The following is a 24,630-nucleotide window of genomic DNA, read 5'->3' as shown; positions in this document are numbered from 1 at the left end:
ATCACGTCAATCTGTCATGAAACGGTCTACTTTTCTACATTGAATTATGCAGTGCGATAATAGTTATTAGACTGCTGAAATCAGTTCGGTAATGAATATTTTGCAACGCCTTTTCATTAAGCAACTGTTTTAAGTTGTGTAATGAATCATTACATAACAATTTTCAAAATATTGGTGAATGCATCCCGTTATGATTTCTGATACCTTCAAGTAGTCTTCTACGAAATTGCAAAATAGTAGTTTACGGAACAAGTTACAGAATGATGATTTTTACAGCACGAGTGCTATAAAAATCGAGTTCTGCAACGAGTTACGTACAACATTTTTTGCAATTTCGTAGAAGACCACTTGAGGGTATCAGAAATTATATCGGAATGCATTCACCATCATTTTACAATTTCCGAAAAATGGTTGTGTAATGATTCATTACGCAACTCAAAACAGTTGCGTAATGAGAAAGCGTTGCGTAATGAATCATTACAAATCTGGTTTCAGTTGCGTAATGACTATTCCCGCACTGCATACTTCAGTGCAGGAAAGTAGGCCGTTTCATGACAGATTGGCGTGATGAAAATCAGCCTATTACGATGAGAAATTGCAAAATAGTAGTTTACGGAACAAGTTGCAGAATGATGATTTTTCCAGCACGAGTCGTAAAATTATCCTACGAGGCTTGCCGAGTAGGATAATTACGACGAGTGCTGTAAAAATCGAGTTCTGCAACGAGTTACGTACAACATTTTTGCAATTTCGTAGAAGACCACTTGAGGGTATCAGAAATTATATCGGAATGCATCCACCATTATTTTACAATTTCTGAGAAATGGTTGTGTTATGATTCATTACGCAACTGAAAACAGTTGCGTAATGAGAAAGCGTTGCGTAATGAATCATTACAGCACTGGTTTCAGTTAGGTAATGACTATTCCCGCACTGCATACTTCAGTGCAGGAAAGTAGGCCGTTTCATGGCAGATTGGCGTGATGAAAAACAGCCTATTACGATGAGAAATTGCAAAAAATGTTGTACGCAACAAGTTGCAGAATAATGACTTTTACAGCACATGTCTAATTATCCAACTCGGCAAGCCTCGTTGGATAAATGTACGACTTGTGCAGCAAAAGTCATTATTCTGCAACTTGTTGCGTAAATTATTACTTCATGGCCACCTTAAGGTGCAAGTAAAAATGAAGCAAATGTCAAAGATGAAAAAGCAGTTTTCACCCTTGAAATCATCAAGTTGAAAAAATAAAAACACACAGCCATTTTTGAAATAAAACAGCCGTGTGTTTTTTTCCATAATGTTGATTTTAACGGTGATAACTGCTTTTTCACTTTTGACATGTGCTCCATTTTTACTTGGGCCTTAATGGATCGCATTTGCACTGGTTTAGTGTTGCGTAACTCGATAGCTTTTTAACTCGATGGTACCTTCAATATCGAGTTATAGAGAGTTGACTGTAAAACAAATTTTGAATGGTCTTTGTCATTATAACTTATTTTGTTTTAATTGTGTTTCTTCGACGTACTCAGATCCACTGGTCGGGTATCTATCATGGGCGTAAATAGCCGTCAGACTTGAGGGGGGGCACGGCCCCTTCTCATGAGAGATAAAATTGTGAAGAATTTAGATAAGTTTACAGTGTTTGTTTCGATAATATTAGTGAACTGATTAAAGTGGCGCACTTTCATACAGATCTAGCTCTACCAAAACCTAAAAATCGTCTAAAATTGATTGATCAACTTTCCATGCTACCAAATGTCACTTTTTATGGAAAAATAGTAAACGTGTTCAAAAATCTATTTTTTTCCTGTTATATTTCCAAGATGACGTAGGTATTCAACTCAATCTCAATCAAGGTTCAAGATCAATGTGAAATTCTACCCTCTTGAAGCCAAAAAAAAAAACTAGCCTTTAAAGAAAAAAAACTGCTTGCTCGTTAGAAAATATGGATTATTTTTGCTCGACATTTTAAAATTGATTGATCAACTTTCCATGCTACCAAATGTCACTTTTTATGGAAAAATAGTAAACGTGTTCAAAAATCTATTTTTTCCTGTTATATTTCCAAGATGACGTAGGTATTCAGCTCAATCTCAATCAAGGTTCAAGATTAATGTGAAATTCTACCCTCTTGAAGCCAAAAAAAAAACTAGCCTTTAAAGAAAAAAAACTGCTTGCTCGTTAGAAAATATGGATTATTATTGCTCGACATTTTATTTCTCTAAACCTCTCGAAACCAAAATTTTAACATAGCATTGAATAATACCATTTTTTGTTAGAGTTAAGGACTTTACATCTTAAAGCTGCTTGGCGATCATCATATTGAAGGATTGAAAGTTTTTTTTTATTTTTTATTTTTTTTTTTTTTCAAAAAACTGTCTTTATTAAACTCGTTTGATTACAGTGGTTTGAAGAAAGCAAAATGGAAGCTATTTTGCTCAAAGATTTTATAATATCCAATTAGAGTAGAGTAGGGCAAAAGTACAAACTAAGTGGTATAATTATTTTTTTTCATAAGAACGATAGCAGTTGTAAATAAATAAATACCCACAGTGATCTATCATCTTATTTTTTTTATAATTTTGCTGAGCAAATTTGCATTAACATATTTACCCATTTTTAGTTATAACAATTTCAAAATTGATTGTCTTAAACGATCTTTTGCCCCACCGATGGAGCAAGAGTTAGAATCTAGTGTAAAGCAAAAGGCCGCTGGCCACACAATCAGGCAAATTTTGCTAAACTTAAAGATAATATGTGGATTTGGAGTAATTTGTAAATTTCTCCCCGAGTTTATATGTGGGTTGAACTTTTGCCCCGCTGATTCGAACTTTTGCCACACTATGGCCCAAAAATTGATTCCAAGCATTTATGTAGTAACTAATATACCTCAGAGCATCCTGATGATAGGCCTAGAAACGCCCTTACATAAAAAATCGAAGATAATTTTATCCTTATTTGTTTCCAAGCAAAGAAAGTTTGACCAAAAATTACAATTTTTACGTTAAAATACAACAAATAGCTATATTTTTTTCCAAATCTCGAACCTTTGGCCCACATTACTCTATTGTTCAACTTTGGGCTACTAAAAATCGAAAAAGAAATCCGGTTTCAAAATTAAAATGTAAGACTGAAAAATACTTATTTACTGAAAAATACAAAAGCTCATTCTTGAAAAACAATCAATTTTCATAAGGGAGACTGACATAGATGTAAGTGAATGTCTAACAAACGGCTGTGTCGTTTGACTTGGTAAAATAAGGAATCTGAGCCAAGAGAAATTAAAAAATATTTTGTGATTTTACATGCACAAAATTCTAATGTTAGTGTAACTTACAGAAAACCGTTTGCAGTTAGTCTTTCTAGATTTGTTCAAACTTGCAATAAAAAAATAAACATAAAACAAAGCAGTACATCGTCGATATTTCGTCATCAATCTAGAGGCAAGTTTTATCTAAGTAACGCAACATCTTCTAATTACAGAAATTTTACATGAATGCTGATATATTTAAAACAATAAAACAACTCTGAACAGGATTGATGTGGGGACGGACCTGGTGTAGTGGTTAAAACACACGCCGAGGACCTGGGATCGAATCCCATCCCCGAGATATTCAATTATGACGTCTACTTACCAGCAGCTAATATCTGTTCCTAACGACTCAGATACAAATTTATCGAATGGCTCCTGAATTTGAATACAAAATAATTCAAACTTCGTGAAAATCAAGTTTGATGCATCAATTTTTATTTTTGAGACATGTTTGTTTTAATTTACCATAACTCTCATACACAAATCTTTCCCAGTAACAACAATCGTTCAAGATAATGGATCACAAAATATCGCAGTTTGTTTTAAAATTTGAAGAGACTTTAGTTTTCTAATTGACAATAGAACTACAAATGGATCGAACCAGGTCTGCCAATTTTAAAACGTTCTTCAATGAATTTCAAATCGGGAAAGGGCGGAAAGGAAACAGTATGGCAGTATGTGACATTTTACAAGTACATATTGCTATTACCTGTCAAACAATGACCATCCAGAAATGTATATTCAATCAACATGCATTAAACGTGTTTAGTATCATAAGGGTATTTTTAATACTGAACACTAGTTTCAACTATATAGTCATTACTTTTCCATTTTTTTTTCGGGGGGGCCAACCCCATGATTCAGGGGGGCCCGGCCCCCCCTGGCCCCTCCCTATTTACGCCAATGGTATCTATCCATCTAATGTATAAGCACGCGCGCAGAGCGAGTGCGATTTATTTCTTTAGTGTTGTAACTGTTTGCCTATCATACCCACATCGCTTCCACGACAACTGTATTGTAGAAGTGGGGGAAGACTACCTAGTGGCTCGGTAGCTTAGTTGGTAATGCATTATTCCATTCCCGTTGATAGGAAATGGAGTATTCTGTACAGTTCTCGTTTTTATTTCTCAGAGATTGATAGAAAAATCGAATATGATGAAAAGGTCCCGCTAATTACACCCTTCATAGAAACTCGACTTGATTTCTGACGAACCAAATCGGCAGTACTGATATTTGACCATGCAATGGAACCGTAGTCTGATCCTTGTTTCGCTATTAGGTTAGTTCAAGTTGATTTAACGTAGTTATTTGAACTCACATAAGTACAGTCCAATTTATTTGTCTTCAAATCATAACTTGTTACATTCGTAAGCGTACCATAACCCACGTAAATTTCTTAGCATGCCTGCAGAATTTTCACTTCGAATATTCACTTTTCGGAACAATACATTAATGAGAGTATGTTGTGAAAAAATTAAGCAATTTGATGAAGCCGCCTTTGAGTAATGAGCATTTAGGTTTCTGGTACCACGCTGGCCAAATAAAGATCTTGAAAACTTCAAAAACATCATACCGTAATTTTCAGATATCTCCAAGAATCCAAAAACAAAATGACCTCTAAAGACATTTTGTATGGAGAATGTCGGTCCCCCAAGGAACATTAGAATATTTTCAAAACCAGATCACCATCAACTTGGTCCTACTCCATAATTGCGCGTTTAACGCTATGGGCCCCGTTTTTAAATGAAATTTTTGAATAATATTACAAATTTAAGTAAAAAAAACAAATAATGTTTTTGTCAAAATAACTCCGAAGTGAGATTAACCTCTCTACCGGCAGCTTCATTTTTTAACGCTAAAAAAATATTCAAATCGCGATAACTTTCTTGTTTCTTGACATTTTTACAATATTTTTTCACAAGATCTCAAAAACTCTTTTAGTATAAGAATCCGCGTCGATATTAATCATTGGTGATCTAGTTTTGAAGATATTCCGATGTTCCTTGGGGCGACATTCTTCACATAAAATTTCTTTGGAGACCATTTTGTTTCTGGTCAATTCATCAAAAAAAAAAATAAAAATAAAATGCGTACTATACAATGCCAGGTAGTAAGGAGCCACTCTAAAAAAAATCATACAACTCGGTTCAGTATTCTTGGAGAAATCGGAAAATTACGTTATGGGGTCATGTACAAATAACGTCACGCTCCAAGGGGGTGGTGGGGGGGTAGGTGGTCCAGCCAAGCGTGACAAGCCTTACAAAATTTTCGAAGGACTCATACAAAAAACGTGACAAAGGGGGGGAGGGGTCGAAAAAGTCGAAATTTAGCGTGACATAATTTGTGTACCATCCCTATGATGCTTTTTAGAGGTTTCAAGATCGTCATTTGTTCAGCGTGGTACCAGAAACATAAATGCTCATTATTGAAAGACGGCTGCATCAAAATGCTTCATTTTTCCACAACATACTCGCATGAATGTATCAGCGAATAGTGAATATCCGAATACGATAAAAACTCTGTAGCCTGAGATCTTTACGTGGGTTATGGCTACGCGTCGGTCCCCTAAGGATTTTTGGAATATCTCCGGATCCAGATGACCAACTATCAATATCGGCACTTATTCTAAAAAAAGAAGAGTTTTTAGAAAGTTTGTGAAAAAATAGTGCAAAACATCGAGAAACAAAAAAGTTATCGCGATTTGAATATTTTTTTTGCGGTAAAAATTAAGCTGATTTATAGAATTTCAATCAGACGAGTAATACAAAGTTTATTGAAAAACACTTTTAAATGTGTTTTAGGGGGTTACAATGGACAAATATTTTGTAAATTCATTTGAGGCTTGAGAACAGTTTTCTTAATGATTGAGACTTACATACAAACACAATTTGGAGCATAATTATTGCGTCACATTAAACATATTGTAGCCAGCTACACATAGCGGATGAAAAATAATCGTTCGTAAATTCTCGAGACCGAGGACACTGCAGGTTCGTGAACTTCGTAAGTGATTAGTTTTACAGTAGCACAAAAAAAAAAAAAAATGTCACTAATCATCGGGCGGCATTCATGAAACTAAACTGAGTCCCAGGTCGTAGGTATTAGCAGCGCCGCACTGCATTCTGTTTGTTTGTGCCGTGGTGGCAATGCCAGAAACAATAAATTATTGCAGGGAAACCATACAGTCAGGTTTTCATTCTGGAACAAAATTTGCATAGGGGAAGCATTTTCCTGAGAAAACTCAGTTTCAATAAAGTATTACAACAGCGCTATAGAAACGAGTGACGACGGCTGGGTACTGAAAATATCTACCGCAAAAAAAGTTTAACAAGCACGTCTACAGAATATAGGGATAGCGAAAATCCTTGAACGCCTATACTTTCTTTTCTCCAACCTGCACAATGCTTAATGGCTGTTTTGACTTTATGAAAGTTCTTTTCTACTCACGACCTAATTCGCAATGATGAAGGGAACCAACAGGTCGATTGCAATTATTGTATTATTTGATTTGAGATTAGAGCCAAACATTGTGTTTTGAGTTCAAATCACTTAGCTTTGTGAATTCACATTCGAAGTCACCATAGGAAATTTATATGTTACAGAATTAGACCAATACTTTTGGGAGGAAAGGCGACAATGAGTACTTTCGTAATAAGTTGTAACTTTCCCATATTTTCTAGCTGAGCCTTTCATTGACAGGTTTAGGAAATTTATGTCTTACAGTGCATCTTAGTAATTAAAGCAAGATTCATAAGTATTCATGTAGATACATTTCGACAGTTAAGCTCTGAATTTAGATGGGATGTGATGTAGAGGAGAATAATAAAACCCGATCAATTCATAGGAAACCCAAATTCCAGCATTCTAGTTTTTGCCACCTCACGCACGACTTTTGAACTTTGCGTGTCTGATAAACATTCAGCGTCTATTCTCTACTCTTGGATGGTTTGCCAACCAACCATTGCGAAGAAAATGTGAAACCAGAGCATATTGTACACGATTTTTGTATCCAGTAAGGAAAAGAGATGCGATATGTGTACAGTAGCAATGAAAAGTAACGTATATTCGGGTGAAATTGAACATTTTTCATGGTTTATCTTGTCTGTTTTCAATAATGTTGAACATGCCAAACAATTGAATGCAGGAAAGCAAGTACGACGGTCAGCCTCTTTGGCTCATGTGCCAAATTTTTTTAACAAATTTGTTTTTAGTGCTAAAAATAATCCCTTAAATAAAAAATCTGGGTGAAATTGATCACTTGTCAATGTGATTATTGTCATTTTTTTAAACGACTCTACATAATGAATATGAGCTCCCTGAATCCGAATATGCTTGCTGAATTCTTAATAATGCAATAATTAAAAAAATAACGAATAGTTAATTTCAAGAATTGCAATGAAAACGCCTAAATGTAGACAGTTTCCTAAGAAAATCTCTTATATCTAACAGCAATTTAATTATTTCAACCGTATGAGCTAATTGGTACGAGTTTGGAAGATGAAATCGGGTTCGGGGATATATTTTAAGCATCCTTACAAACTTTCAGGTTAATACCATGATTAAATCTTTGTTTAGAGCTACAAGTTTATAGATGTTTGTCAATACTACACCGTACATGATATTTAAATTTTACATTATTTTCATAGTAATAAACATTCTTTAACACAAAAAAAAACTTCATACCACACAATTCGACAATAGTTACGACAAACACCGTTGATTCCCTGCAGGTTGCATTGATATTTGTGCTCCATTAGGTAGAAATATAATTGTATGACACGTTGATCAATTTCACCCTACTGATCAGCTTCACCCGAATTTACGGTAATTTCTTTTAATAGTTTTTTTTTTCTGTGTTAGCTTCAACAACAAAATATTTTGTACACAAGAAGCCAAAGAATTTTCAAAAGCTTCTAATAAATGTACATCGTGTCCAATATAATCACATACACTTTCTAAAACATTGGAGTAATAACATTTTCAATAATATTTGACAAAGCTTGTTACAATCTTCTTTTGACACGATAAGTGCTAAAAAGTTTTCACACACGACAGGTGTGAAAACTTTTTAGCACTTATTGAACAAGAAATTGAAAAACTAACAGTTATATTCACGATTTCTATTGACTTCAACATTTGTGAAGGCGTCCTAATGAACAACAACATAAGTAACATGTAAACAAAGAACATTTTATTCTTGTCAATTCTTTTCAGTTACGTTTAATCTTACATCTTACATCATGGGACAGCAATTACGTTTCTGCTCTGTAGAATATCCAACGTTCGTTATTTGTTTTTAAGAAAGTTGGACATGACGTCAGATTATTCTTCGGGAGAAATCATTTCTTGGACCGGAGTCCTTCAATAAAGCATTTGGATAATTTTTAGTGTGGATATATCTAAACCCCATTTTTATTTTATGAACTAGCTTGTCATAGACATTCCACGAGATTTCCGTGCATTCTCTTATATTGCAACTTTTCAATCAACGTCCTCGTTTCAATCGGCTGTCCGAAGACACATTAATGGGATAGTACACAAATTATGTCACGCTAAATTTCGACTTTTTCGATCCCCTCCGCCCCCTTTGTCACGTTTTTTGTATGAGTCCATCGAAAATTTTGTAAGGCTTGTCACGCTTGGCTTGACCCCCTCCCCCCTTGGAGCGTGACGTAATTTGTGCATGATCCCAATCGTATTATTTGGCAACCTCTTTTAGAGAAATTCCATGATTTTAATAGCTTTTAACGCATTGAGTATAGTGTATTTTAAATTATCAGCACGTTCTGTTTTTTTTTTCAATGATAATTGCGAGCCTTGTTTACCAAAAGCTACTTAAAAAGACAACACAAATTCAATCTCTAATGAGAAACTTTTCACTTTCCCCACGTGATTAGAAAACTGACGGTGTTTCAATTTCGTGATTTTCGTCGAATTAATTCCAAAACATTTTTACTTTAGTTTGATAATGTCAGAGAGGACAGCTTAGATGTGGTAAAGAAATAGTAGTTTACGGAACAAGTTGCAGAATGATGAATTTTACAGCACGAGTCGTAAATAATTACGACGAGTGCTGTAAAAATCGAGTTCTGCAACGAGTTACGTACAACATTTTTTGCAATTTTGTAGAAGACCACTTGGGGGTATCAGAAATTATATCAGAATGCATTCACCATTATTTTACAATTTCTGAGAAATTGTTGTGTAATGATTCATTACGCAAATCAAAACAGTTGTGTAATAAGAAAGCGTTGCGTAATGATTCATTACAGCACTGGTTTCAGTTGCGTAATGACTATTCCCGTACTGCATACTTCAGTACAGGAAAGTAGGCCGTTTCATGACAGATTGGCATGATGAAAAACAGGCTATTACGATGAGAAATTGAAAAAAATATTTTTTTCAATTTCTCATCGTAATAGGCTGTTTTTTTATCACGTTATCAAAACCTATACATTTACAGTTTACGAATTCTGTAAGCTATGCAGAGCAACTTCGTAAATAACCTATCATATAAGGATGATTTCAACAAGCTTTTAGTTTTAATAGGGGAAGTCGCCAATTTGCCCTGTAAATAAAACACTATACTAAACAACGTATTTGCATGCAATATCCAGTGGCATGGTCGAAATATAGCGTTCCAATATGGAGCGGAAATCTAACGCACACTCTATAACACAATACGCTTAGTGCCCGACGAGGCCGCGAAGTTTCTCGGAAATGACAAAATATCATAATTGTTTACCACTTAATAGGATTACCACTAAAATGATCAATGGCTTCAAAACCATTTTCAAATAAAAGAATCATTCCAACTCTTCAAACATTTTACCAGTGTGATCAAGTTTTGAAAAGAGTATAAAAAAAAATCCCATATTTACATTAATACGTTGTCATCAAGATTTTCCTACCAGTTTCACCGATTTTCGACATCAGACATTTTTGGTGAAATTCAACTACAAACAAAATAAACCCCTTAGCTATTACAATGCAGTTTTACTTCCCGGAACAAGCCAAAAGTGTATTGGAATATATTACGGCATTAATCGAATAACTTTAGTAATTTGGAAGACGTAGAAAAGAAAATCCCTTAACACCCCACTTATTTTCAAAAAGAGTCTTATTCCATAAAAATATTAAAAGTCAAAATCTAGATAAAACTTTTAAAAGTTTTTGTCTGCGTAATGATCTCAATATAATATACTTACCTTCTAAGTTACTCTCATATTTTTCTTAATATTGTTTTAAAGTTTTGTAGTTAAATGTATTTAGCCTATAAAATTCGAACAAAAATGTTCTGTTAAGATTTTAATATCTAGATTCCACAATACTTTATTTTGATAGACATCCCCTATCACATAATGTAGCTCACTATCCTCCGAACAAATGCAGCATTTCAGATGACCGATATATCAACTTTCGACGGTTTTGTGGCTTGTCAAACTTGATGGAGAAGTTCAATCCCTTAAACCCCCACGAGTCCTTAACACCCCATTTTACGGTAACTCGTTTCAGAACTCGATTTTTGCAGCACTCGTCATTATCACTCGTGCTGTAAAAATCATCATTCTGCAACTTGTTCCGTGAACTACTATTTCGCTATTCCGTTGCATATCACCCTACTTTTTATCAAGAGGATGAACATCAAAACGGCCTACTTTTCCTAACAAAAGAAACATTATCGAAAAGTGTCATTAACGGTGCTGAAAAGTAGCACTTTTCAGTTCTGTTTTTGGAATCGTCAATTAAAGAACTGATTTCTTATTAACTTATTAACTTAGTCCATTAGCTTCACATTCTACATTCACTGAGAGATCCGGACATTTCTCAGGTCTTTCTGATATGGAATCAGAGCTTTCTTCGGACGTAGTGAAGGCAGAAGAGTTAGCTATTTTAGTTTCAAATAAAAAAAATGCCTATCAACCCGACGGTTTGATAGGCATTTTGGTACATGAAAAGCAACATTACAATATGATTGAACATTACTTGTGGCTTCTCACCTGGTCGGTCCTCGAATAGGGCTAACGTTTAGATCAATGCAAATGTGAAAATGTGTGACAGTCATACCACTGCACAGTGCCGGGCCTTCATACAAAGGTCGGACAAAACCTCCAATACGCCCAAAATCGCTTGATAATGGTAATCTATTAACTATCTTGGATACCTGATACCATCCTGTTGAATATAACTGTCAAATTGAAAATTAGACTATCTAGTGAAATTTGTCCAAATTATTTTTTTCCATCCATTCGAATAAAAAGGCTATTATAACAAAAAATGGCTTTAATGCGGAAATTTGCGCATAAATCTGAATCAGAGATACATATTTAAGTTCCTTTTAGCAAATTCAGTAAAGTTTTAAACATGTTAAGGCACATTATACGGATTTGAATGATGAAATAGATAAATTATAATAAAAAAATGGAATTTTCAACTCCAGAGGCAAAGAGGGGCAAGAAAAACTGTTGCACCTCATAAAGTATGGATGATTTGCTGCTTCATAGTGAGTGACTCATTTTCCCCAAAACACTTCACTCAAAATGGACGAAGTTTTGAAAATTTACCAAAATTTTGAAGAAAGATTGCGATAAACATTTTTTGCTACAATAACAACTCAATGTGTTAAAAATTATGTAATTATAATCAAATCAAAGGCTTAAGACTACGCTTTCAAATGAAACTTATTAAGCTTTAATCGGTTTTCGTTGAGATACAGCTGTTTGAAGTTTGGTAGGTAAACCATAGTTGATGAATTTTATGTAGTCCAATTTTGCTGACTTTCTCGCACTTACGATGCTGCCAAAAATCGAAAACAAAACAGATCACTCTCAAATTTTGAGAAACGGTCACTGAATGATAAAGAATTCTATAAGAAATATTAACAAGTGATTTTGAGAACATTAATTTTTGAGGTTTTGCCCGGCCATGCGCCACTGTGCACTGCACTGTATCACAGCCTACATGATGGAAAAATAATGTAACGATACTACGCAAGGCTACCCACGAGTATGCTCTTGAAAGGGGTCGTCCATTAATCCATTAATCACCCCCTGATTTCCTACTCGCCATATACATTTTATTTAATTTTCATACATCATACATTTTATACATAAAATCTTACTGTGGGGGGAGAAGTCGAAAAACTGCCAAAATTGTCTTACGTGATTAATGGATCGCCCCAAACATGTTTGTCCTAATAGAAATAATCCAACTGAGGCAGCACTTTTCGTAGTAGCAAAAAATGTTGTATGCAACTCGATTTTTTCAGAACTCGTCGTATTTATCCAATTCGGCAAGCCTCGTTGGAGAAATGTACGACTCGTGCTGAAAAAATCTTCATTTTGCACCTTGTTGCTTAAATAGGGGAAAAGCACTTATTGCTCTCGGGTCGAACTTTTGCCTCACCTTATCTTCTATATTCTATATAAATATAAATGGAATGGTTTTTGTATGTCACGAAATGGCTTGAGAGCGAGTCAACGGATTTGAACGATTCTTTCTTCGTTTTATTCGCCAAGGTTTGTGCCGTATTCGTAAGCAGAAATAGTACACACACTACCCGTCATACGGACTCGCTTGAAAAGTATTGCAACACTCAGCTGAATATTGAATCACCCTGAAAAGTTTAACATCACCTCAAAACAGGAACATTCATGATGCGATATCTCGAGATGCTGATGATCTATAATGGTGCGGTCTTCAGCAAAGTTGTTCAGAAGGTCAAGAACTGGGAGGGAGAAACTAATACAAAATTTGTCTACGTCACAGTGAGCCGAGATTTTGCTGTCACGAAATGTCACTGTGAGCCCGGATCTTAAACAATGGACAAACATGACAAAAGCGCGTAATTAGCCTAAGCATATTTTTGCATTTCATCAAAAGTAGTAAAAATCTAATTAGAATCAATTCATGCACATTTAAAAGTAACGTCACGAGAGCACCGTTAATTCTTAATGAATGTAACGTATTGGAATTAGGCTTTTTTTTACTGTTTTAATTAAAACTGAAAATTAAACGCATAGAAAACTGTGGCCCTTTTTCAATGTTTGTCCAGGAAGATCGAAGGCACACAACAAATGAAAACTAGCGATTTTCACTAAGGCTGCCTTGATTGTCGTTGGCAAACTGGAGTTATCTTGCAATTTGGAAAACAATTGTATCCAATTTCGTGTGTAGTATCGGTGCCTCCCTCCCAGGTCAAGAACATTCGGAAGACAGACAGTTTATTTCGCCATTTTGCCGCTAGGTGACACTAGTCAGTATGTAAAATTGAGCACTTCAAGCAAGTTCTATCTCGTGAACCGTATGAAATAGAAAGCTCAAGTCTTAGGCAAAGTTATTCAGAATGTCAAAGACATCCGGAAAACAGATAATTTGATTCAAAATTTAGCCACTAGGTAGCGCTAGTGTGAGAAATGAGGTAGCGTTAGTGTGAGAAATGAGCATCTATCTCATCATCCAGATGAGATAGAAAGTTCGAGTCTTCGACAAAGTTGATTATAAGTTCAAGGACATCCGAATTGCAAACAATTTGGTTCTAAATGTTGTTGCTAGGTGGCGCTAGTGAGCATGTGGAATTGAGCATTCTAGTTTTTTCTTTTGATCCAAATAAGATAGAAAGATCGAATCTTCGGAAAAGTTGTTCAGAAAGTCAAGGACATCCGAAAAGCAATCTGTTTGGTTCTTAATATTGCCGTTAAACGTAAACCTATTTCATCAAATCAAGACTTTACGAAATTTGTTTAAGCGATACGCTCATAGCCAGAGCCAAATTCAATCTGCAGAAATCGTACATAAGGACTGTTCATTTTATAAAGTGGACACTTTGTTTATGCTATATCTTTTTTATTTATTGATAAAATCGTAATCGGTTTTCTGTGCATCGTTCAACTCTTATTCTACAATGCTATGAAAATATAAGATTTTGGAAAATGCTTTTGGTTGAAGAGCTAAATAGTTTTTCCAAAAACTCATAAGAAAAGCTGTTCGTCAATGTTAAACATTTTTTTTCGCAAAACAAAAATCATAATTTTTATGAACAAATTGTATGTTAGTATCTTTTACTATTCTACTAAAGGTATAGCTTTAAAGAAATCAATTATATTCCACAATTCTCTGACATTAGGTAACTTTAGTGATATACCCATTTATGGCCAAATTTGCTGATACACCATCCTTTCACTCCCAGCAAGAAAGAAAAGTAAAAAGCGTGTTCAAAACTAGTTTGGATTACTAAAGAAACTATATTTGTATAAACGAGAGCTAAATCGTGAGTTAAAACCACAGTCTAAAGTATAAATTTTACTGTTTATGGTAGTTTTACTAAAAAGTCTCATACTTTTAAAATCATGAACGCATATTTATCGATCTACAGCAAATTGTAAACAATTTTCTCCGAATATTTCAATTGGTAATCTTAGAATAACATATTATGAAAATCATTTGTGGAAAATAAAATCGATTTTATTACAGCAGTGTTGCTAATTTTGATAAACGTAAATGTACTTTGAAAGGTCTTCTTAGAATAAAGCAATTGTTGTTCTATTGTGCTTTTAATGTGACGTGGGGATTGAATAAGTAACTCTTTGAAGGCGTAAGTTATTTTTTATATTAATACTATATTAGCACTTCCGTCAGGACTTACTTTTAACCAAAAAATTCTACTCATATAAATTCCCTTCAAATTCAAAATATTTCTCTCTAAAAAATATCGGGGAAAAATGATATTATTATATCTGTAGAATAGTTGCTCCAAAAATAACTTGATTTTTTCCATCAGACTTCTGATTGGAAATGCTTTCGAAGCACAAGCCTTTTTTGAAAATAAAAAATATAAATTGTCGAATTTTTCAGCCAATTTCTAACAATCATTGATTTTGATAACCTCCAAAAATCGACCGTTTCAATCTTTGTACCATATTAGTGTGAAATTTGATTATTTTAGTGATTTTTTATTATCACAATATTGTACAATACTAGTCGAATGATGTGCAGAAAACCGATTAAAATTTCATTGATAAATTAAAAAGATACAGCATGCACAAGGTGTCCACTTTATAAAATGAACAGTCCTTATTTTCAATGAGAACATTAAAAAATAATGTACTTCAAGAGAAAAATAACCATTATAGTTTTATAAGTTTTCAAAAACAAAATGAAAATCCTTCATTACATTGCACTTGCTACCTGTAATGCAGTGATAGATTTTCATAAAGATATCTTTAAAGTTGAACAAAAAAAACTGGTTTTTCATTTTTTGATGATTGCTAGTGATAGAATGATGAATTCTTGAGCCGTAAGAAACAAAAAAATAAAATAAACAAAATGTTAGGGACCAAAAGTTCAAACATTCATTTGAAGTGCAAAATATGCTTTTAATGTTAACAGTCGACTCTCCATAACTCGATATTCAAGGGACCATCGACTTACAGAATTATCGAATTATAGGACTTACCAATACCAAAAATTTTAAAATCAAAGGTTCAAATGTATTTATTTCCAATTCTTTTATGATCACTTCTGCAACATTTTGTTGATATCATTTTGAAAAAAATATCTTTGGACACTTTTTTCAAAATGTTCGAAAAATCCCTTATTTTTACTATTTTTTTTTTATTTTATGTTTTTAAACTTTTATTACAACCTGCAAGTCCTTTATTCCCTGCCAAACCAGAAATGGTCCATGTCTCCCTGTATAAAAAGGGTTTTTAGACGGATATCGAGTTATGGAGAGAAATTTTGCTCCCAAGTGGCATCGACTAGTGGAGACATCGAGTTGTAGAAATATCGACTTATGGAGAGCATGATGTATGGGAATTTGAAGGAACCGCAAAATCCATCGAGTTATAGAATATATCGAGTTATAGAACATCGAGTTATGGAAGGTCGACTGTATTTTATTTTATATGATTAGCAATTGATTTTTCTAATTCATCAAACAAGCTTTTCTACGTTTCTCTTATACTATCAGAGTGCAATGAAATAGGCATCAAAAATAAAATCATACCACACTCAGTAAAATTATACCGAAGAAAAGAAAGAGTGTGAAAAATATATTGTTTGCGGTGTTGTTATTTGGCAAAGAAAGCTCTCAGTTAATAACTTATGAAGTGTTCACAAAGCTGAGAAAAAGTCTTTGTCCTTGTTGGAACGTAACGCCAGAAATGAGAACAAGAAATAGAAAGGGTAAACGAAAAGCAAGAATAAAATTGGAATCGACCCTTATTTTCACACACAGAACCTGTTCGAGGGAGACGATGTAACCATTTCCGGTGTGTCTGTCGTTCGGGCAACGTAACGCGGTATCAATCAATAGCAAACAATTTTGCGTTTTTTTTTGGCAGAACAAAAGCATGAATAAATTGTCAAGCAAAACCGAATAATCCTTTCCATGCGTGAATCCCTCACCTTCGAGGTAGTAATGGCAAATGGTTACCAAACAACCACAGTCGTTTTTCTCCAAACCATTTGTCCATACAGCCCGCCACAATGGTTTTGGCTTCGATCGATGGCTGGTTTCGTAGCTTTTCTGTTTTTGTGACCGAGGGAGAACAGTTCTGCGGAGGATTCAATCTTTTCACGTTTAACATGTAGATGCTTTCTCCAACACGCCTTCACATCCACAAAAAAATCGCATCGATGTATTGCCCTATAGCGCAACTAATCACTTCCACTCATTTCAATATATTCAGCATGATCACATTTTGATTTTGCGTAAGGTAACGAAAACTTTTTTAATTTGCACATTATATCACTGGGCATACTAAATTAGGGCTTTCATCGTAAATTGTTACTGATTGAAAATCGATAGCGGAACACGTAAACACCGTGGAATTAAAACGCGTAATTGTAGTAGGCCACTTTGCCTATCGCGCAACATTTACAGAGTATTCTAAAACTTTGTTCAAATTCACAGAATATTTCAGAAACCAGATGCTCACTACATGATTAAATTTTGCCAAAGTTTGTAGGAATAGTAGGCTTTGTGTGCTAAACGATGTTATACCGAACAACGAAACATGTAAAATGTGCTGAAACCTAAACTGTTGGGTTGGACACCGCTAAGCGGTAACTCCTAGTAACCGCCAAACAAAACAAATGCCAACTACACAATTTGGTTTCGATAGTAGCCCTACGCTGGGAGTACTGCAACTAGGTACCTAGATTATAGATACAGAACTCTACCAAATACGAGATATCCAGTCTTGGAATAAATGAACAAATCGGATCTAAAAAATGTTAGGGGAGAGTGGAGCTTGGCCGGGCTTTGCTCTTGGGTTTTAGCTTGCATAGAGTAAAGAGGAGCAAAGTATTATAGAAATCGATTGCGATTTGGCAAAATTATATTGGTTTTATGGAACAAAATTAAAACAAATCTTATTCGATTTTATGTGTAAGGGCGATTCTTGGTTTATCATAAGGATGCTTTGATGCGAATCAATGAATTTTCAAACAACTTTCGTAATTTGGTTTGAAATGTTCTTCTATTATTCAGGATCAATAACCCTCGAGCAGCTTTTTTTTCGCTAAAAAATATTCATATCGCGATAACTTTTTTGTTTCTCGATATTTTTGCACCATTTTTTTCCAAGACCTCAAAAAACTTTTCTAGTTTAAGAATCCGTGTCGATATTAATCATTGATGATCTAGTTTTGAAGATATTCCGATGTTCCTTGGGGGACCGACATTCTCCATATAAAATGTCTTTGGCGGCCATTTTGTTTTGGTCAACTTATCAAAAAAAATAAAAATAAAATAAAATATGTGCTTTACAATGCCAGGTAATAAAGAGCTATTCTAAAAAAAAACATACAAATCTGAACCAATTCTTGGACAAATCTGAAAATTACGATATGAGGTTTTTTAGAGTTTTTATTTGTCCAGCGTGGTACCAGAAATGGTGTGGGCTGTGAAATGGTGAGCCGACAACTAGGAAGGAGCGTCCAACATAGCTCTGGTCCTCACAAGTCCCTACCTTCCACGGGTCAAACAATGACAAAGACCGCCAGCTAAGGGTTGCGTACTTAGCTAGTAGTGCGCCTGGGCACTGTTGTCCTTTTGACATCAGCTAGAGTGAGGAGGTGCGTCTCGAGCGTCTGTCCACCAAGGAGGTGCGGCTCAAACAGCGTCTGTTCTGGCATCCAGCGGCTGAGTATGAAATGCTGGATCACGTCAGCTACAGCTAAGGTGACAGCCCCACCATCGTGATGTAGGTATCGCGACCCTGGTAAGGTAGGCAACCGACCTGGCAACGAAATAAGGACTATGATTGGAAACTCGGTACCTGGAATATCAGGACGTTAAATGAACCCGGACGAGTGAGCCTTTTGGCTCGTGAATTGCAGAAGGTTGGAGTGAGCGTGGCTGCTATTCAGGAAGTAAGATGGCCTATAACTGGAGAACGCGAATTCAGGGCGGTGGATCCCGTCGCCAACACAGCTTTCAAATACAACATCTACCATAGTGGCAGCGATAAGGAAGAGCATGGTGTCGGATTCATAGTGATCGGGAAATAGATGAAGCGAGTTATGAGGTGGAAATCGATTAATGAACGAATCTGCGTATTGAGGATACGGGGCAAATTCTTCAACTACTGTCTGATCAACATCTATGCGCCGACAAACGATAAACCCGACGACACGAAGGATGCGTTTTATGATTGTCTCGACAAGACCTACGAAGAGTGCCCAAAACATGACGTAAAAGTTGTTATCGGGGATGCCAACGCTCAGGTCGGAAGAGAGGATTTTTTCCGCCCAATAATTGGTACGGAGAGCCTTCACTCCGCCACCAATGACAACGGCCTAAGACTAATAACTTTCGCTGCAGCTAGAGGGATGGCCATCAGCAGCACCTACTTTGCACGCAAAGACATCCGAAAGCACACCTGGATGCACCCAAATGGCGAGCTCTGCAACCAAATTGACCACGTTTTGGTGGACGGTCGGCATTTCTCGGATGTCATCGATGTGAGGACCTTTAGAGGCCCAAACATCGACTCTGATCACTATCTCGTTGTTAGTAAAATTCGTGCACGGTTGTCTACCGTGGCGAACACAAGAACACAGCGACCGTTGCGTTTCAATATCCAGCGCTTATCAACAGAAGGTGTAGCAGACGAGTACCGCCGGCAGCTTGATGAGCGGATAAGGGGATACAACGTAGGCGACAACCTCAACAATCTGTGGGAGTCTATCCACGGTGCGATGAGCACAGCAGCGCGAGAGGTGATAGGTACTGCTCAGAGACGACCCAGAAACGGATGGTTTGATGAGGAGTGCCAGAATGTGACGGATGAGAAGAATGTTGCCAGAAGCCGGATGTTAGTGTCTGGTACCCGGCATAATAGAGAGCGGTACAAGGAAGCTAGAGCAGCCGAGAAACGAATTCACCGCAGAAAGAAAAGGCAGTATGAGGAAGACATCATTATTGAGGCACGAAAACAGCATGGAACAAAACAATATACGGAGATTTTACGAAACTGTCAATGGCGTACGGAGAAAAACTGCGCCTTCTCCTGTCATGTGCAATGACCGCGAAGGTAACTTGCTGACAGACAAACTCTTGGTGGCTGCCAGGTGGAAAGAACACCTCGAGCAATTGTTGAATGGAGAGAACACTAGCGCGTCTGAGAACAGATTAATCATCAGCAACTATGGACAAGCTGTGGAGCCCCCGACGCTAGATGAGGTTAGAAGAGCGATTAAGGAGTTGAAGAACTATAAGGCTGCTGGAAAAGACGAGCTCCCGGCCAAACTTTTCAAGCACGGTAGTGAGCAGCTGTACGAAATACTGCACCGTACTCTGTTAAGGATATGGGAGGAAGAAGAATTGCCTGCTAGCTGGCTGGATGGTCTCATCTGCCCTTTGTACAAGAAGGGCCTTAGACTGGAGTGCGCAAATTACCGAGGAATAACGCTCCTCAATTCGGCGTACAAAATAATGTCGTGTGCAAGGCTGGTAGCGAGTCACTTTTTAGTGACTTGGTTACTTTTTTTAAGCCAGTCACTTTAAAGTCTCTTTTTTGAAGCCGTTTCAACTAAAGTCACTTTTTTCGTCAGAAAGTCACTATTTTCAACTATTTTGAGCTAAATTTTCGGGACAAAGTTATGAATCGACCTTTTTTAATTTACGCTAAATTTAGTTCAACACCAGAACAACTTCATGTTAGTATCAAAATATTGGCTCATGGTTTTCTTGTGAAAAAAAACTTGGAAAAAACTTTCATAGAGATCCACATAATTGTAATATTATTTAAGTTATTATCATTATGCTGTAAGTTTATTACAATTTTATAATAATGAACTAAAAGTTTATATTTTTAGTATTATTTTTGAATATCTCGTGCATTCTCTTTTAAAAGAACTTTTAATGCCTCGTGGTGGATAATAAGATGTTTATCTTCTATTGTCGAACACTACGTTTTAAAATATGCATCCTTATTGTTCTCTTTGCACTCCAAATACGTTTATTAACTAAACCATCCTGGTATAAAGTACATTAGCTATTTAAAATTTTACGAAATCCTAAATATAGGTATTTGACACTAAAACGCAAAACAAATAATAATTATTTAATGTTCTATTTGAGAGTAAAAACTTATCATACTTCTTAGGACATACTTTATTTGCAAACTAAACCTTAAAAAATGGCCGGAATAGAGTATACATTAAGGTTTTTTTTTACGTTGGTCGACGCAACGCGTAAAAAAATCGCGTTATTTCAACAAATGACGCAAAAAAACCTAGTGGTTTTTGACGTTGCATGACCATACGAATCATAACAAAACATTGTTTTACACGAAAAAAAGGATTAGGGTTTTTACGTCGTTCTTTGAAAAAACGCGGGTTTTTATGCGGTAGCGCGTAAGAAAAAATCAGTGTCTCTATTTAGGAATGTGTTTTATCAATTGTTACTAAACATAAATTTTTAAAAAATCGCTTTCTAGACTCAAGTCTAGTACACGACACTGAAGACGGCCTTACAGTTGAGGTCGAAATACGCGTATCTGTCAAAGGATACAAACTCTAGTGGAATTAAATGGTATAGTACTAAATTCGGTTTTTTCATCTACTTACTTTAACAGCATAACTCAGAAGAACAGCCTATTAAGCCTATCACCTTATTAAATGTCCATTCGGCCAAACTTTCTTCCCATTAACCCCTCTACCGGCAGCTTCAATTTTTACCGTTAGATAAAAATTCAAATCGTGATAACTTTTTTGTTTCTTGGAATTTTTGCACCATTTTTTCACAAGTTCTCAAAAAACTCTTCTAGTTTGAGGATCCGTGTTGATATTGATGATTGGTGATCTAGTTTTAAAGATATTCCAATGTTCCTTGGGGGACCGACATTTTTCATACAAAATGTCTTAGGCGGCCATTTTGTTTTACGTCAACTTATCGAAAAAATAAAATGTGGACTATACAATGCCATGTAATAAGGAGTTACTCTGAAAAAATCATTCAAATTGGTTAAGAATTCTTAGAGATATCTGAAAATTACGATATGAGGTTTTTTGAAGTTTTCAAGATCTTTATTTAGCCATCGTGAATGCTATACATGAATGCTCATTACTCAAAGACGGCTGCTCCAAATTGCTTCATTTTTTCACAACATACTCTCATTAGTGTATTGTTCCGAAGAGTGAATATCTAAATACGATAAAAATTCTGTAGCCTGAGATGTATACGTGGGTTATGGTTGAGCGTCGGTCCCCCAAGAAATTTCGGAATATCTCTGGATCCAGATGACCAATGATCAATATTGACACGGATCCTCAAACTAGAAGAGTTTTTTGAGATCGCGATTTGATTTTTTTCTTGCGTTAAAAAATGAAGCTGTCGGTAGAAGGGTTAAACTTACAGATGGAAAATTTCAATGTCACTCAGGCTTAAGTCAACCATTTGTTCTCCCTTAGTCGGCGTTCGAAGGAACCGTCTATGGTACATTGGTTTTAAGCTGTATTTCAATCACATTTGATCTTCTATCATCATTTTTGATTTGAAATATTGATTAATGCTCATGTATTACATTTTCCGTAATCTTGATCTAGTTACACAAAATATTGACCTTATTATGTAGAAGCTTTAAATAATCTAATAAAGCTAAATAAAAAGTATTTTTCTGTCAATATTACATTTGACGAAACTTCATCTATACGCTTATATTTTTTTAGACTGAATCTTAAATTCTTATCGACTTAAAGTCATTGAAAAGTATTGGGATCTACACAGTTTACAATGAATTCAATTTTAGCGGTTCTTAGATGTCATTTTTTGGGGAGTTTGGATGGAAATGTTCCAAATTCTATTTAAAATTTACTAAATAAAATACATGGATAATATAAAAAAAACATATTTTTGAAAACATTTAAAATCTGATAAGAAGGAATATTTACGTAAATATTAATGTTTATGTTTGAAATAAAATGTAGACAATAGGGTGCAGAACCACTTGGCCGCTTCCATGATTCACTTTGGCATGGGGGGTTTTTCTCGGCCAAATTGTCTGAAACTTTGCAGTAAGAAGCGCTTCAGTACAACGCATATGGTGACCAAATATGAGTTCTGTAGCTTTTAAAAAACCCCACTGCCCAAGTGAATCAAAAGTGCCAAGAATAGGATCCGGCTCCCTATCTTGAAATTTTTGAAGCATAATAAAAATTTTGGAAATATGATACTCAACTAGACCTACTACCTGCAGTAGTCATATTGAATATTTCCTATTATATTGGATAATGATCGTAAAACAGTATAATAAAATTGAAATAAAACTGGTAACGGTTTGATATTTAAGTCACTTTTAGTCACTTTTTTAAGAATCGAGAGTCACTTTTTAGTCACTTATTTCTCAAATCTGGTCACTAAAATAACTTTTTTCGGTACCACTTTTTGCTACCAGCCCTGCGTGTGTTCTGTTCAACTGATTGAGACCGCTGGAGGAGTCCTTCGTCGGCGAATACCAAGCTGGTTTTCGTTAGGGCCGATCAACGACGGAACAAATGTTTACCTTGCGACAAATCCTTGATAAGTTCCGGGAATACAACTTGCAGACTCACCATCTGTTAATTGATTTCAAGGCGGCGTACGATTCAGTAAAGAGAAATGAGTTATGGCAGATAATGGTAGAACACGGTTTTCCGGCGAAACTGATTAGACTGATTCGTGCAACGTTGGATGGATCGAAATCAAGTGTGCGGGTTGCGGATGAAACTTCAACCTCCTTCATAACCTTAGATGGATTGAAGCAAGGAGATGCGCTTTCGAGCCTTTTGTTCAACATTGCTCTCGAAGGAGCTATAAGGAGAGCGGGCGTGCAAAGAAGCGGTACCATCGTCACCCGGTCGCATATGCTCCTGGGTTTTGCGGACGATATCGATATAATCGGAAATGATCGTCGAGCCGTAGAAGAGGCATTCGTGCCTTTTAAAAGGGAGACAGCGTGGATTGGACTTACCGTCAACACCAGCAAAACTAAGTACATGATCGCTGGTAGACAGCGTGGTTCCAATCGTGACGTTGGTAGTGAAGTGGTGCTGGATGGTGAAAAATTTGAAGTAGTGGAAGAATTTGTGTATCTTGGTACATTAGTGACGTGCGATAATGATGTTACCCGCGAGGTGGAAAGGCGTCTATACGGCCATGAATCCTGGAAGTTAAAAGAGGTAGACCGGAAAGCGTTTGGAGTTTTTGAGCGTAAAGTGCAGCGAACTTTTCACGGGCTCCGTAACCAGCTTAAGTCCCGTAGCCTGCAGACGAAAACAAAATTCGCGCTGTATAGGACACTTATCCTTCCGGTTGCTCTATACGGCCATGAATCCTGGAAGTTAAAAGAGGTAGACCGGAAAGCGTTTGGAGTTTTTGAGCGTAAAGTGCAGCGAACAATGCTCGGCGGTAAACAAGAACATGGCATCTGGCGGCGTCGCATGAATCATGAGTTGTACCAAGTATAAGCTCATTAAACACGGCAAGCTGCGTTGGGCTGGTCACGTGGTCCGAATGTCGGAAGAACGACAAGCAAAAATAATATTTAGTAGAGAACCCGGACGAGACTGTCGGCTTCGTGGTAGGCCGCGCACACGTTGGTTTTTTGCAGTTGAAGAGGACTAAAGGGCACTTAACGTTCATGGCGACTGGAAGCGATTGACTCTGGATCGAGCCCAGTGGAGAAGAATTATCCATTCGGCGTAGATTCAACGTAGCGGATTGTAGCCCATCAAGTATCAAGTATCAAGGTACCAGAAACATGGGGCTTTCCTTAGCCGAGTGGTTAGAATCCGCGGCTACAAAGCAAAGTCATGCTGAAGGTGT

General features: G+C 36.1%; 1 protein-coding gene across 4 annotated transcripts in view; it reads right to left on the bottom strand.

Annotated features, from left to right (window-relative positions):
- The window catches only part of LOC5565264 (cyclin-dependent kinase-like 4), a 62,546-nt gene that overhangs the window by 29,719 nt on the left and 8,197 nt on the right, over positions 1–24,630 (bottom strand). Inside the window, exon 1 of one of the 4 annotated variants that reach the window (XM_021852256.1) lies at positions 16,725–17,428. The exons of 2 other annotated variants lie outside the window; for them this stretch is intronic. In XM_021852256.1, coding sequence (XP_021707948.1) covers positions 16,725–16,906 — 182 coding nt within the window. In that variant the 5' untranslated portion in view covers positions 16,907–17,428. Of the gene's footprint in view, positions 1–16,724; positions 17,429–24,630 lie in introns of those variants that run through there. One more of the 4 variants, XM_001649558.2, reaches the window with a different exon arrangement.

This window comes from Aedes aegypti, chromosome 1 (genome assembly GCF_002204515.2).
Source record: "Aedes aegypti strain LVP_AGWG chromosome 1, AaegL5.0 Primary Assembly, whole genome shotgun sequence".
Classification (NCBI taxonomy): Eukaryota; Metazoa; Arthropoda; class Insecta; order Diptera; family Culicidae; genus Aedes; species Aedes aegypti.
Note: the sequence above shows the minus strand (reverse complement) of the source record. Positions and strands in the feature narration are given on the sequence as shown.